General features: G+C 35.5%; 1 protein-coding gene across 20 annotated transcripts in view; it reads left to right on the top strand.

The window, feature by feature from the left end:
- Positions 1-15,101, top strand: part of PPP6R3 (protein phosphatase 6 regulatory subunit 3) — a 114,564-nt gene that overhangs the window by 11,527 nt on the left and 87,936 nt on the right. For 13 of the 20 annotated variants that reach the window (XM_032490036.1, XM_032490032.1, XM_032490035.1 and 10 more), the window contains exons 2-3: positions 1,978-2,040; positions 9,300-9,397. The exons of 3 other annotated variants lie outside the window; for them this stretch is intronic. In XM_032490036.1, coding sequence (XP_032345927.1) covers positions 9,350-9,397 — 48 coding nt within the window. In that variant the 5' untranslated portion in view covers positions 1,978-2,040; positions 9,300-9,349. Of the gene's footprint in view, positions 1-1,977; positions 2,041-4,917; positions 4,936-9,299; positions 9,398-15,101 lie in introns of those variants that run through there. 4 more of the 20 variants (XM_032490033.1, XM_032490041.1, XM_032490043.1 and 1 more) reach the window with 3 other exon arrangements.

A 15,101-nucleotide genomic window follows, 5' to 3' on the forward strand; every position in this document is an offset into this window, starting at 1 on the left:
CATTGGAATTAACTTTATACTCCTGGGATAAATCCAGCTTGATCATGACATACTCTTTAAAAAAAACAAAAAACTTTTGTCTTGTTTTCTTTTTGTCATGTATTTTTGGTGTTTATTTTACTTGCTAATATCTTAGGATGTAAGTATCTATGCTCATTGGTAAGATTGGTCTCTAATTTCCCTTTTTTTGTATCAACCTTGATGAATTCTGCTTTCAGGTCTAATAAAATGTTATTCTAGTCTAATAAAATGAGCTGTAGTATTTCCTCCTTTTTATTCTCATAGAGAATTTATGTGTAAAACTGGAATTGTCTGTTCCTTCAGTGTTTGTTTAAACTTGCCTGTAAAACCATCAGGGCCTGGTGTTTTCTGCCTGAGATTTTAAAATTATTGATTTGGTTGCTTTAATATTTATAGGATAATTAGAGTCTTTATTTTTTCTTGAGTCACATTTGGTAATTTCCATTTTTCTAGATTTTATTTTGTCTGCATTTTCAAATATATTGGCAGAAAATTCTAATTTCTTATCTTTTGAATCTACCTGATTTGTAATTAATTACTGATGTTTATCTTCTGAAAAGGATGCTTAGATCGTTAATTTTCAGCTTTTTTTATGTACATAATTTGTACACATATATGTAAATAAAGTAGTAATTACCCTTTAATTACCACTTTAGCTACATCTCAGAAGTTCTATGTAAAATTTTTCTTTCAGTTCTGAATATATTCACATTTTCATTTTGATTTCTTCTTTGACTTAGTATATTGAAAAACCTTGCTTTCTGTATCTTTTAACCTTTATCTTTGTTATTGATTGCTAACATACATTGTGCTAATAAAATGTGCTCCAGTGTGATTTTAATTTTTGAAATTTGTTGACGCTGTTTTTATAGTGTCTATTTTGTGGCAGATTTTTATCAGTATTCTGTGTGTGTTTAAAGATAATGTATGTTTCCAATTTTAAGATAAAGTTTTCCCATGTCTATTAGATGAAACACATTAATTGAATTAACATTCAAACTAATCCTTAACTAATATTGTCTGCTTGTTCTGTCAATTTCAGAGAGGGGTGTTGTTAAAAATCCCATTATGATGGAATATTTGTCAGATTCCTGTAGTTATCTCAATATTTTTGCTTTTTGCCTGTAAGTTAGAATTATTAAATTCCCAGTGACTTGCAAAGTTTGTCATTTCTGTAATGAATCTTCGTTTTTAGGAATATTTTTTCCATTAAAGTATATTTTGTCAGATAATGGCATAACTGTACCCAGTGACTTTTAGTTAATGTTTGCCTGATATGTATTTTTCTACCCTTTAACTATCAAGTTTTCGGTTCCCTTAATGTTTTAGGTGTGCCTTTGAAAGCAACACATAGCTGGATTGCATTTTTATAATTTGACTGTAAGCTGATGAGTGAGTCTGTTTATGTTAATTGTGATCAAAATATTTGGTTTATTTCTCCTATGTTATTTTGTGCTTTCTAACTGGTCTTTTCTCCTGTTCTTTTTCTTTTCTTGCCTGTGTATTGTGAGATTTTTTTCCCTTCATTCCTGTTTGCTGTTTTTACCTACACCTCGTAAGAGATTAGACACTTCTTTTCTTGGTAATCTTATATATTTCATATTTAATTTAGGGCCTAGAGCTATTTGATATCTTGCACTCTCATAAGAATCTTTGATTGCTTTTAGTCTTAGACTCTTCCTAATTTTTATGCAACTATTGTCTCATTTTTATTTTGCTGCCCTTAAAATCCCATAAATAGGTCATTTTTTTATACTGTCATTCTTGAGAGACAGTTTTGCCTAATACCTGATTCTAGGTTGATTTAACAATATTTTCTTTTTCCATTGTTGCCACTGAGATTAATTAGAGGTTAGCTGTCAGTTGTTCCTTATCCACGAATCTGAGATATTCTGTACCTAAAGCACTATTCATGTTGGCCAGTCTAGCAGATAATGTTTACTCTTTAATTTTTAGGTTGCTGGTCTTATTTTGGATTGCTCTTTGGTGTCTTGCTACTTCTGAATAATCAAGTACCAGGTATTGTTTTGGATATTTTAAAAAACTTTAAAAATTACAAGTAATAGAAGATGTTCATTTTGTTAAGAGCTGGCAAATATGTTTTTTTCCCTCCTTTAATGTGGAGTGTTTCTGTGTTAATAAGGGATTTCTTAGAGATTTTCTTCTCCTTCAGATTACTTAGTTCATTTTTATATCCAGAAATGGGAAAGATTTCAAGGAAAAGTACTTTTTTAAAATGGTATCATTTGATTACTAGAAAACGTTTATCTGAACCTTAAATGTGACTCCAGCCACGTATAGAAGACCAAAAGCAATCTGGAAAAAGGATGTGGATCAAAACAGATTATGAACCAAATTTGTCTTTGGGAAAGAAAGAGAGTGGAATTCAGCATTTATAATATGTGGCCTATCCTGAGGGAGAGGAGGAATGGTTTTATAACTTTTTAATATTTAAAGTCTTTTCTTACTCTGACTAATAAGTGAAAAGAGGCAATCAGAAACAAAAGAGGCATGGAGGGACATAATAATGGCCTGTAGGCTGGGCTAGGTTGGAACTCCCTTTGTGACACTGTAGTTAGCAGACCATATCAGTTGAGGAGGGTTAGGGGGTTTGGTGCCAGCGCTGCTGATCCCAGGAGCAAAGAGTTAATAACTACTTTTAGTTTTGTCCCAGGAATTTTCAATGAGGCGAAGGAGTTTGGAAATGTATAGGCATTGTAACTATTGTATTCAAAAAATAAAGCTTGATAATCTTCTGGGGCAATGAGGAAAGAATGAAAAAGGATTGTAGGGGCACAGGGTAGAGAGAGAGCTGGTTTAGCATAATTGTTGTGAAGACTAAACATTCCTGGACATGTTTGTGTTTATAAACCCCCAGAAAAAAGTAGAGTCCATTCCTGCCATTAACTGTATTGTAAAGTTTTCTGGTTCTTGGAATGAGTTACTTTTTTTTTAAAACAAACTTTATTGTTGTTATTATTTTTGGAGGGGGGTAATTAGGTTTATTTATTTATGTTTAGAGGGAGTAGTGGGAATTGAACCCCAGACCTCGGTGCATGCTAAGCGTGTGCTCTACCACTTGAGCTGTACTCCCCTTCAGCTCAGTTAGTATTGAATTGCCTCTTGATTAGTGTGAACCTTCAGCAGCCTGCCTGTGCTCACCTACCTGCCTTACACTGGGAAGATGTAATTGTGTCTCTTCCTATTTTGCTTGCCCAGTCCTGTTATTACAGTTGTTACTTGGGCTTGATTCATTACTTAGATTATTTTAACTGTTTTTACCCCAAGAAGGCTCTTCATATTTTATATGAAGAAGGAGCCACTGGGAGGAAGTGAAGGAGGGAGACGTCTAGCCAGAATGATTTCGAGAAAGGGTCAGTAAGTTGATGAGAACTGAATTGGAATTTTGGTTTGACCACTGAAGTGATTTTGGGCAAAATGTTTCACTTTCTGAGCCCCAGTTTCTTCGTACACAAAATGGAAATAATGTTAAAGTTCTCCTCTCTTTTCCATAGAAAATAACTGGGTAATTTGAATTTGTAAGGGTTTTTTTTCTTGCAAGTGTATTAATGTAGAAGTCACAAACTTTCACAGAAAAAGTGATTAAGACTAAGCTGACTTTATTAATGATTAATATCTTATTTTATTAACTTTTACTGGGTTTGGTTTTGAAATCTTGACTGATGGTAGAATATTGTGAAATTTTCTTTTTTACTCGATTGCCATTTTTCTGTTTAGAAGTCTTAGTTTAAAAAAATTAGTCAATATGTGATTGTATTTGCTTTGAAAAAACAGTAAAGTTGATAAGACTAAAATCTCTTCTGATCACATTCCCCCAGTCCATTTCCACCTTATGCTGTTAATAGTTTTGTCTCTATTTTCTTGATTTTTTTTCTCTGTGTTTGTATACTTACATATGTGTTTATAAAAACTATATAGTGTTGGAAATAAACACTTAGTAAAAAATCATTCATCACTTTTCATGGAGTCCCCTGCAGTACACAGACATCTGCCCTTTTAATTGCTGTATACTGAAGGTGTACTTGGTAGCCATTTCCCGTAAGAGTGAGCTTTAGATTTTTTTTTTTAAATCACAAACAACTCAGCTTGCTTTCAGTTTGGTATAATAAAGCACTTTGTTCCTAGAAGCTGTTAGAAGTATAGTGTTTGGTACAGAGGTAGGTAAAATACTAAATATAAAGCTGGAGTCTTTGCATTTAAAGTACACCTGTAAGCAGTGAAATGAAACTTTTTTTTTTTTGAAGTCGTTGCTGTTTTTCTCCTTTTCAAATGGTGACATTGTTTTTAAGCTCTACTATAAATGAACAATGATTTAAGAAATCTTTACTGTTTTATTATAAAATACGCATAACAGAATTTACATTTTAACCATTTTTTAAAATTAATGAGCTTTATTTTATAGAGCAGTTTTAAGTTCACAGCAAAATGAAATATAGTAGAAATCATGCAATATTATGGTCTTTTCATACTGGCTTGTTTCACTTAGTAATATACATTTAAGGTTTCTCCATGTCTTTTCATGGCTTGAGAGCTCATTTCTTGTTAGTGCTGAATGATATTCCATTGTCTGGATGTAGCACAGTGTATTTATTCACTTGCCTACTGAAGGACATCTTTGTTGCCTTCAAGTTTTGGCAGTTAAGAAAAAGCTGCTGTAAGTGTCTGTCTGCAGGTTTGTATATGAACGTAAGTTTTCATTTGAGTAAATACCAAGGGGCATGATTGCTGGATTGTATATAAGAGTATGTTTTGTTTTATAAGAAACTGCCAAACTGTCTTCCAAAGTGGCCATATCATTTTGCATTCCTGCCAGCAGTGAATGAGAGCTCTTGTTGCTCCACAAGCTCATCAGCACTTGGTGTATCGGTATTTTGGATTTTGGCCATCCAGCAGGTATAGTGGTATCTCACTGTTTTAATTTGCAATTCTCTGATGATATATAACATTGAATATCTGTTCAAAAGCTATGTGTGTATCTTCTTTGGTGAAGTGTCTTCTTAGGTTTTTGGCCCATTTTTAAATCAGGTTTATTTTCTTATTGTTGAGTTTTAAGAGTTCTTTGTATATTTTCAGTAACAGTGCTTTATCAGATGTATCTTTTGCAGATATTTTCTCCCACTCTGTGGCTTGTCTTCCTATTCTTTTGACATTTTCTTTTGCAAAGCAGGTTTTAATTTTAATGAAGTCTAACTTATCAATTATTTCTTTCAGGAATCATGCCTTTGGTATTGTATCTAAAAAGTCATTGCCACACCCAAGTTAGTTTAGGTTGCTATAACACAGTACCATAGACAGGGTGGCTTATAAACAACAGGAATTTATTTCTCACAGATCTCAATCAGGGTGCCAGCATGGTCAGGTTCTAGTGAAGACCTTCAGAGTTTCAAACAGCCATTTTCTCATTGCATCCTCACATGGCAGAGAGAGGGTAAGAGCTCTCTGGGGTCCCTTTTGTAATGGCACTGACCCCATTTATGAGGGCTCCACTCTCATGACCTGATTATCTCCCGAAGGCCCTACTTCCTAGTACTATCACCTTGAAGGTTAAGATTTCCACATAAGAATTTTAAGGGGACAAAAGGTCCGTTGCACAAGGTCATCTAGGTTTTCTCCTGTGTTATCTTCTAGGAGGTTTATAGTTTTGCATTTTACTTTCTAAGTCTGTGATCCATTTTGAGTTAATTTTTGTGAAAAATGTAAGGTCTGTGTCTAGATGCAGTTTTTTGCATGTGATGTCCAGTTGCTCCAGCACCATTTGTTGAAACGGCTGTTCCAATATATTGCCTTTGCTTCTTTGTCAAAGATCAGCTAACTGTGTTTGTGTGGGTCTGTGTCTGGATTTTCTGTTCTCTTTCGTTGATCTATTTGTCTATTTCATCAGTTTCATAGTCTTGATTACGGTAGCTTTCTAGTAAGTCTTGAAGTTGAGTAGTATTGGTCTTCTGACTTTGTTTTTCCTTCAGTAGTGAATTGGCTATTTTGGGTCTTTTGTCTCTCCATATACTTTACAAACTATTTATTTATTTACTTACTTACTTATTTTTTTACAAACATTAGAATTAGGTTATCAGTACCTGCAAAATAACTTGCTAGTGTTTTGATTGGGTTTTGTTTGATTAGAATTGTTCATGATCTTAGTGGGAAAACTTTCTCACCATTGAATATGATGTTTGCTGTAGGATTTTTGTAAGTGTTCTTTATTAAATTGAAGAAATCCCCCCCTGTTTCAAGTTTGCTGAAGAGTTTTTATCATGAATGGGTGCTGGATTTTGTCAAATGCTTTTCCCGCCTCTATTGATATGATCATATTATTTTTCTTTAGCCTATTGATGTGATGAATTATATTTATTGATTTTTTTAAGTGTCAAACAGCCTTGCATATCTGGGATAGATTCCACTTGATGTATAATTCTTTTTATAGCATTTTGGATTTTATTTGCTAACATGTTGTTGAGGATTTTTACATCTGTATTTATGGGAGATACCTGTTTTTCTTTTCTTGTAGTTCTTGGTCTCATAGAATGAGTTAGGAAGTAGTCCTGTTCCTACCTTCTGGAAGAGATTGCAGAGAATTTGTATAATTTTTTCTTTAAATGTTTAGTAGACTTCAACAGTAAACCCATTTGGACATGGTGCTTTTTGTTTTAAAAGATTAGTAATAGTTAATCCAATTTCTTTAAAAGATATGGACCTATTCAGATTGTCTATTCTTAATCTGAGTTGTGACAGATTGTATCTGTCAAGGAGTTAGTTATCCATCATGTGTTATTTAGAGATGTGATATTTAACTTTTACGTACTTTGGATTTTTCCAGGTATCTTTCTGTTACTGATTTCTAATTTAATTGTATTGTTTTCTGAGTACAGACATTGTATGTTTTCTGTTCCTTTAAATTTGTTAAGGTGTGTTTCATAGACTGCATTCTATCTTGGTGCATAATCCACGTGCATTTGAGAAGAATGTGTGATTTGCTGTTGTTGGATAAAGTAGTCTATACATGTCAATTATATACAGTTGGTTGATGATGTGCCGTCGAGTTCAATTCTCTTTACTGATATTCTGCCTAGTGGATTTGTCTATTTCTGATAGAGGAGTGTTGAAGTCTCCAATTATCATAGTGACTTAATCTATTTCTCCTTGCAGTTTTATCCATTTTTGACTCATGTATTTTGATGCTGTTGTTAGGATTGTTATGTCTCCTTGAAGTATTGACCCTTTTTTATGTTGTAATAACTCTTTTTCATTGACAACATTCCTTTCTCTGAAGTCTCTGTCTGAAATTAATATAACTACTCCTTTGTTTTAATTAGTGTTAGTACGGTATAGCTCCATCCCTTTACTTTTTTTTTTTTAAACAGTATCAGTTTATTTTTAACTTTCAACGTTAATGCCATCAATTGAGAATGTTTCATCTTCATTAAGAGAACTTCAGGAAATAAAATGCTGAGGGGGGAGTCCATCCCTTTACTTTTAACCCATATGCATCTCTGTACTTAAGGTGGGTTTCTAAAACCCAATCAAAAATGGGCAGATCTAAATAGACATTTCTTCAAAGAAGACATATAGATGGCTAATAGGCACATGAAAAGATGCTCAACATTGCCAATTATCAGAGAAATGCAAATCAAAACTACAATGAGGTATCACCTCATACTGGTCAGAATGGCCATTATTAAAAAGTCCACAAATGATAAATGCTGGAGAGGGTATGGAGAAAAGGGAACCCTCTTACACTGTTGGTAGGAATGTAATTTGGTGTTGCCACTATGGAAAACAGTATGTTGATTCCTTAAAAAACTAGAAATAGACTTACCAGATGATCCAGCAATCCCACTCCTGGGCATATACCTGGAGAAAACTCTAATTTGAAAAGATATATGTACCCCAGTGTTCATAGCAGCACTATTCACAATAGCCAAGACATAGAAGCAACCTAAATGTCCATTGGCAGATGATTGGATAAAGAAGATGTGGTATATTTAAATAATAGAATACTACTCAGCCTTAAAGAAGAATGAAATAATACCATTTGTAGTAGCATGGATGGTCCTGGAGATTATCATACTAAGTGAAGTAAGTCAAATAGAGAAAGACAAATATTATATGATATCACTTGTGTGGAATCTAAAAAATAATACAGATCAACTTGTTTATAAAACAGAAAGAGACTCAGAGACATAGAAAATAAACTTATGGTTTATTCCCCAAAGGGGAAGAGGGGAGAGGGATAAATTAGGAGTTTGGGATTAGCAGATAAAAACTACTATATATAAAAGAGATGAACAACAGGGTACTACTGTATAGCACAGGGAACTATATTCAATACCTTATAATAACCTGCAATGAAAAAGAATATATATGTATAACTGAATCACTGTGCTGTACACCAGAAACTAACACAACATTGTAAATCAACTGTATTTCAATTGAAAAAATAAATAAAGTGGGTTTCTTGTAAGACAACATATGATATGCCTAGGTGTAGGTTTTTGGGTTTTTTTTTTTTTTTTTTTTTTTTGCTTCGTGTTCTCTGAGATTCCTGATCTGTGATTTGGTGTCTGACATTAATTTGGGGAAATTCTGAGTCATTAAATACTGTTTCTGTTCCCTTTATCTTTCCTTCTGGTATTGCCATTATGTGTATGTTACACCTTTTGTAGTTGTCCCACAGTTTTTGAATATTCTGCTGTGCCTCCCCCAACTCCCCAGTTTTTTTCGTTTGATTTTCCATTTTGGAAGTTCTAATGTCATATCTTCAAGCTCAGAGTTTCTTTCTGCTGCTGTGTCCAGTCTACTAATGAGCCTATCAAAAGCATTTTTCATTTCTGTTACAGTGTTTTTGGTCTCTGGCATTTCTTTTTGGTTCTTTCTTAGAATTTTTCTCTCTGTTTATGTTACTCACCTGTAATTGCATATTGTCTGCCTTTTCCATTAAACCTCTTAGCACATTCATCATAGGTTTAAAAAAAATTTCTGATCTGGTAATTCCAGCATCTCTGACATATATGACTGATTCTGATGCTTTTTCAGTCTCTTTGAACTGTGTTTTGCCTTTTGCTGTGCTTTGTAATTTTTTTTTAAAAGACAGACATGATACACAGGTAAAAGGTACTGTGAAGAACAGGCCTTTAGAGATGTAGTGGTCAATTGTCCAGGGAGGGGAAGTGTTCCATAGTCCTATGATTGAGTCTTTTGATGAGCCTTTGCCCCTGAACATGAACTTCACCAGTGCTTCTCTGCTTTTTTCCTTTTCTTAGGTGGGACAGGATGGCTAGAGTGGCCTGGAGTTGTGTACTTGCCTTTCCTCATGCAGAAGGTTAGAGGGGGCTGGAGTTGGATTTTTCCCTTCCTCCAGGTAGGTTAGGTTCCGGTAAAACCCCAGTGGGTTAGGCTCTGGTAAAAGAGTTTTTCTTGAAGGCAGGCTTTGTTAAGAACAGAATGTTCTGGTGTATTTCAAAATATGTTCCTTTTTCCCTCCCAGAAACAAGAGGGGAAGGGAAAAGTCTATCTACTCACCTACTGAAGGACATTTTGGTTGCTTCCAGGTATTGGCCAGTATGGATAAAGCTACTTTAAGCATCTGTATGCAGGTTTTTGTGTGAATGTAAGTTTTCAGCTCCTTTGGGTAAATACCAAGGAGTGGGATTGCTGTATTGTATGGTAGGAGCGTATTTAGTTCTGTATGAAACTGCTAAACTCTCTTCACAATGCTTGTACCATTTTGTGTTCCCAGCAGCAATGAATAAGAGTTCCTATTGCTCCACTTCCTCCTCAGCATTTGGTGTTGTGTTTTGGACTTTGGCCGTTCTGATTGATCTGTAATGGCATCACATTGTTTTAATTTGAATGTTTCTGATGACGTAATGATGTGGAGCATTTTTCATATGATCATATCATTTTTAATGACTATTTCATTGGATAGATAAAAGAACCTTGATATAGACGAAATCATTGCTATTTAGGTTCCATGTATTTGTGGATGACCTGGATTTTTGTCCTATGGTGGTCCCCACAGTGTCTTGTGACCTCTATATTTAGATATTTCTCTTTTTTCTGGTATAAACTCTTTGGACATTTTTATATATAAGACTTTTTACTCAGAATAAACACCTTAGGATGAACTCATAAAAGTAGAGTAATTGGGACAAAGGACTTACAGATCTTAACACCCTGTGATATCTGAGGCCAGAAAAATTACCCCACTTTATACTTTTCCCAGCAGTTCCAGCAAGTTTTATATTGATATATATTTAAAATCTTTCTTATTAGGGGAAAACTTTTAACATAGACAAGCGTAGACTAATATAATAACCCTCAGGTACTCAGCTCCAAATCCCAAATACCCAAGACCAATCCTGTGCTACTTCAAGCCCCACTTCTCCCTTATATTGTTACTATTTTAAAACTCCATTGAATTGTAATAGAAATACAGAGAACTACACCCATCATAAGTGAATTTTCACAATCTGAAACCCCTCTGGGTAATTAGTGTCCCAGATATGCCTTTGTCCCCTTTCAGTCATGCCCTCTCTGCCAGGGCAACCAGTATCCTGATATGTAACTGCATTGATTAGTTCTGCCTAGTTTTTTTCCTTAAGTAAATAGAATCTTATGGTATGTTCTTGTGTCTGAGTTTTTCTCTTGGCATTGCTTGTGAGATTGTCCGTGTGCTTGCAGGCAGTTGTTGACTATTTGTTCTTGTTTTATGTGAAATTTTATTGTATGAAATTATTTTGTTGTTGATGAACATTTGGATAGTTGCCGCTCTGGGGCTACTACAAATAGTGCTGCTCTGAGCATTCAAAGTTTGTGTCTTTTGGTGAACGTATGCATGCATTCCTTTGGGGGGATATACCCAGAAGTGAAATTTCTAGGTCATAGAGGTATGCATATATTTGATTTTGGCTGCATCTACTAAAGTGATTGTACCAAATTATACTTCCACTACCATATCCTCTTTAGTAGCTTGCATTTTACATCCTTTTCATTTTAACTACACTCCTAGCTGTGTAGTGATAACTTATGATAGTTTTAATTTGCACTAGTGAAGTCAAGCACCTTTTCGTGCTTTTATTGGTCATTTAGTTATCCTTTTTAAATGAAGGGTAATATTTAAGTCTCCTGTTCTTTTTTCTGTTGCATTCTCTTTTTCTTACTGTATTAGCTCTCTGTTGCTACATAACAGTTGTCCCCAAACTTAGTGGCTTATAACAACAATAAACATTTATTATCTCACAATTTTTGTGGGTTAGGAACTTGGGAACAGCTTGGCTGGGCTATTCCAGCTTGGATGTCATCAGCCTTCTGAAGTCTTGACTGGAGTTGGAGGGCCCTTCCCGAGGTGGCTCATTCACATGCCTGGCAAGTTAGTCCTGGCTCTTGGTGGAAGGCCACGGTTCCTTTTCATGTAGGCTTTTGTCAGGGATGCCTAAGTGTCCTGTCCTCAGGACATGGTGACTGACTCCCCCCCTGAGAGAGTGATTTGAGAGAAGGAGCGCCAGGGGGAAGCTATCGTTTTTCTGACACAGCCTCAGAAGTCACATGGCATTTAATTTTGCTGTGTTCTGTTTGTTAGAAGAGAGTCACTTAAATCATCCCAGCTTGGGGAGTTATGTTCCACTTTTTGAAAGAAGTGTCAAAAAAATTTGTGGGCTTATTTTCAAACACAACTTTTGGTAGGATTTCTTTTGTGTTGGAGGTGAATCTTTCAGGAGATATAGGCATGGTGACTATCTTTGTCTACTCTGTGGGTTGTCATTGTGTGAGGAAGAGGAGTTAATATTAATGTAATTCAGTTGATTAATTTTTCATTTATTGGTTAGCCCTTTCCATATTCCTTTGAAGAAAATTCCCAAATGCTTATTGTTTCTTCTATAAACGTGTCAGTATAGATCTTTCAAAGATAAACTTTTTGTTTTAACCATAACATAACCACAAAACTGTAACATCTAAAACAAACTCCCACACAGTAGTTGCTTAATATTATCCAATATCTAGTCAGTGTTGAAATTTCTAGTTGTCTCAAATATGATAAATTTTTAGTAGAGTTTTTTAATTTTGTCAGATCAAGATCCAAATAAGGTCTACCAATTAATACTATCTGCAGATTCCCCAGTTGTCACTCTTCCTCCCACCCGCCTTGCCATCTGTGTGTGAAAGACCTGGATATCTTGTTCTGCAGTGTCCTCACAGTGCTCTGTGTTAAGTAGGTAGCCATGGATTTTTCTCTCTGGGCCGTAAACTTTGTTGCAGTCTCACTGGTGTTTATTTTTCGGTTGTGATCTGTCTCTAAAGGTTGAATGTGGACCCAAATTGAAATTTTTAAAGGGCTTCCAACCTAAATCAGGTAGAAATTCATTCAGATCATAGTTCTGTACTTAAAATATAATAATGTTTGCTTTGAAATGTACTCTCTGTGTGTTTGGGGCCATCTGAGAGTATATTTTCTGTTTTCTGTAGATCACACATTGACTGAAAGCCTTTCCTCTTGAGGAAACCACACCCCCTCTGGTAGTTTAAATGTTGCAGGGCATAACATAAGGTGGTCTGACACCTTTTGGGGGGGTCCAAATCCCTCTCCCCAGTTTTTTTTTACTTGATGTATGGTTATATATGTACAATGTTATGTTAATTCAGGTGTACAACATAGCGATTGGACATTTAATTGCATGACAAAATGATCGCCACCCACCTCTTATTAATAACCATGTTAACCATCTACTTTTTTTTTTTTCTCCTTGTGTTGTCCACTAGCTGACTGATTTTTTGAGTTGTGATGACCAGTGTTTTAAGGGTTGATGACTCAAAATCTTTTTAGGCTACCTTGAGTTTCCAGTCTTCCTCAGTTTCTGTTTTTCCCTTCTAATAGAAATTTTAACAATAAAGAATTAGAAAAATTAATGATGACATGATTAGAATGAATGTTAGAGAATTAAACAAATCATTTCTTAAAATTCATATATGTATAAATTTAAAAGGTCATTTTCTTAATACCAATTGTATTCAAAAAGTGTGGTTCAACTTCAAGTAAGAAGTAAATTTTCAAAAAAAATTTTTTTTCAGTGTTTTATTTTTAAGTGAGTATACATAAAGGATACTGATTCATAATTCATTCAGCAAATATCTGGGTGCCTGCCCAGTACCAGGCTGGTGCTTCTAGGCTTTGGTCATAAATGGTTAAAAAGATGGCCATGGTACTGGTGACTTCAGTGAATCACAACAGTGTCTCAGTAGAGATACAATGCAAGCTACATGTGTAATCTCAAATTTTCTAGTGGCCTCATGAAAAAGAAACAGGTAAAATTAATTTTAATGTATTTTATTTAACCCAGTATTCCAAAATATTGTCATTTCAACATAAAAATTATCAATGAGATATTTTCACTTTTTGGGGAACTAAATCTTTGAAGTCAAGTATGTATTTTATACATACATACTTCTCAGTTTGAACTGGCTACATTTTATATGCTCAGAAACCTTATGTGGCTACTGTAGTGGACCACATAGGTCATGGTTATCATCATTGTTATCATTGCTCACATGGAGTGGCAGGGGACGCTGACTAGGAACCTAAGTAAACAGTGGCTAGAAGGACCAGAGGAGATGCAGGGAGATGAATTAGGAAGCTGTTTCTGTCCTCCAGGTGGCGGCAGAAGAAGATGGAAAATGAGAGATACTCAAGAGGTGGAGTTGGCAACATTTTGATGAATTTGATGGGGAGGGAAAAGAGGAACCAGGCTCTGTCTTTCACAGCTGGGTGTGCCTTTTCTGGGATGGGGAAGACTTGGTGAGGAAAAGGTTTGGTTCGTGGCTGGTATATGGTAGAGAGCAGAAGCTCTGTTTGGGGGATACTAGCTTTAATGTGCTTGTGAGACATCCAAAGGGAAATGTCTGCTAATAGTAGGATACCTGTGTTTGAAGTGAAGAGGTGGCCTTAACTGGCTTAATGAATTTGAATCTTAAATGTGATTATGGAGGTATTTTAAAAAACCCATGGAAATGGCTTCATTTATTCAACAACCCCCTTTTTTTTTTTAAAGTCTTGTTGGGTCTTGTTTTAGTTGCTGCAGCCACAGCATGAATTGAACAAGTGTAAATTGACACTTCAGCCAATGTCGTGAACTTGAGAGTATACCTAAATAGTGTCCACAGTCTGGACCCTGTGGGAACTTCTACCTTAGCAGTTGTGGAGAAGAGACAGAGAGTGGGGGCAGTGAGGAAACAAGGAGAGATGAGCTTAAAGAAGCCAAGTAAGGAGAATGTACCAATGAGGAGGACGGTGCCATGGTCTGCTGTACTGAATGCTCCGGAGAGCGAGTTTAAAACGAGGATAGAAGAGTTTCATTTGGATTTAGCCCCATCTGGAGGTCACTGGTGACTTGAAAGGTAGTTTCAGTTGAGTGGTACAGATAGACACCGGATTAGAATGAGTTGAAGAGGGAATGGTTTGAGACAAAGGGCTCCTTTTCTTACTTTTAAATAACTACTACAAATCATTGAGAAGACAAGCCCAGTAGAAAAATGGACCAAGGATATCAACAGAGAGTTGGCAGATAAGTGAAGTATAAATAGCTCTTAGACCTATGAACAGTGCTCCTAGGAGAAAAAGATGTTGTTGGCCAGGGTGTGAGGAAACAGGCATACATACCTCCTGTGCCGGTGGGAATACGGGTAGGCGTGGCCCTCGTGTAGAGCCATCTGGCTGTATGCATCTAGTTAGAAATGCATGTTGTTCACTCCAGCAGTTCTACTCCTGGAACCCTGGCATTTTTGGTGATAGTAAAAATTGAAAACTAGATGATCATCAGTGATGGCCTGGTTAAATGAACTGTACTGTAAAGTCAGTATCAACTAAAATGTTTTATTCTCCAAAAAGTAGAATTTGTTTTTGTTTTTTCTACCGTGCTATAAACCAAGCTCTTTGAAGAGTGATTTTTTTTTCTCCCTTCTTAAAGATTGAGAAAAATATCAGTGGGTCTGGTATAGGTCACAGAAGGTATTTGGAAATACGCTTTTGAAGAGCGATGTTAAGCCTGTCATTCTGTCTTGACTTTCTGCCT

Source organism: Camelus ferus, chromosome 10 (assembly GCF_009834535.1).
Source record: "Camelus ferus isolate YT-003-E chromosome 10, BCGSAC_Cfer_1.0, whole genome shotgun sequence".
Lineage (NCBI taxonomy): Eukaryota > Metazoa > Chordata > Mammalia > Artiodactyla > Camelidae > Camelus > Camelus ferus.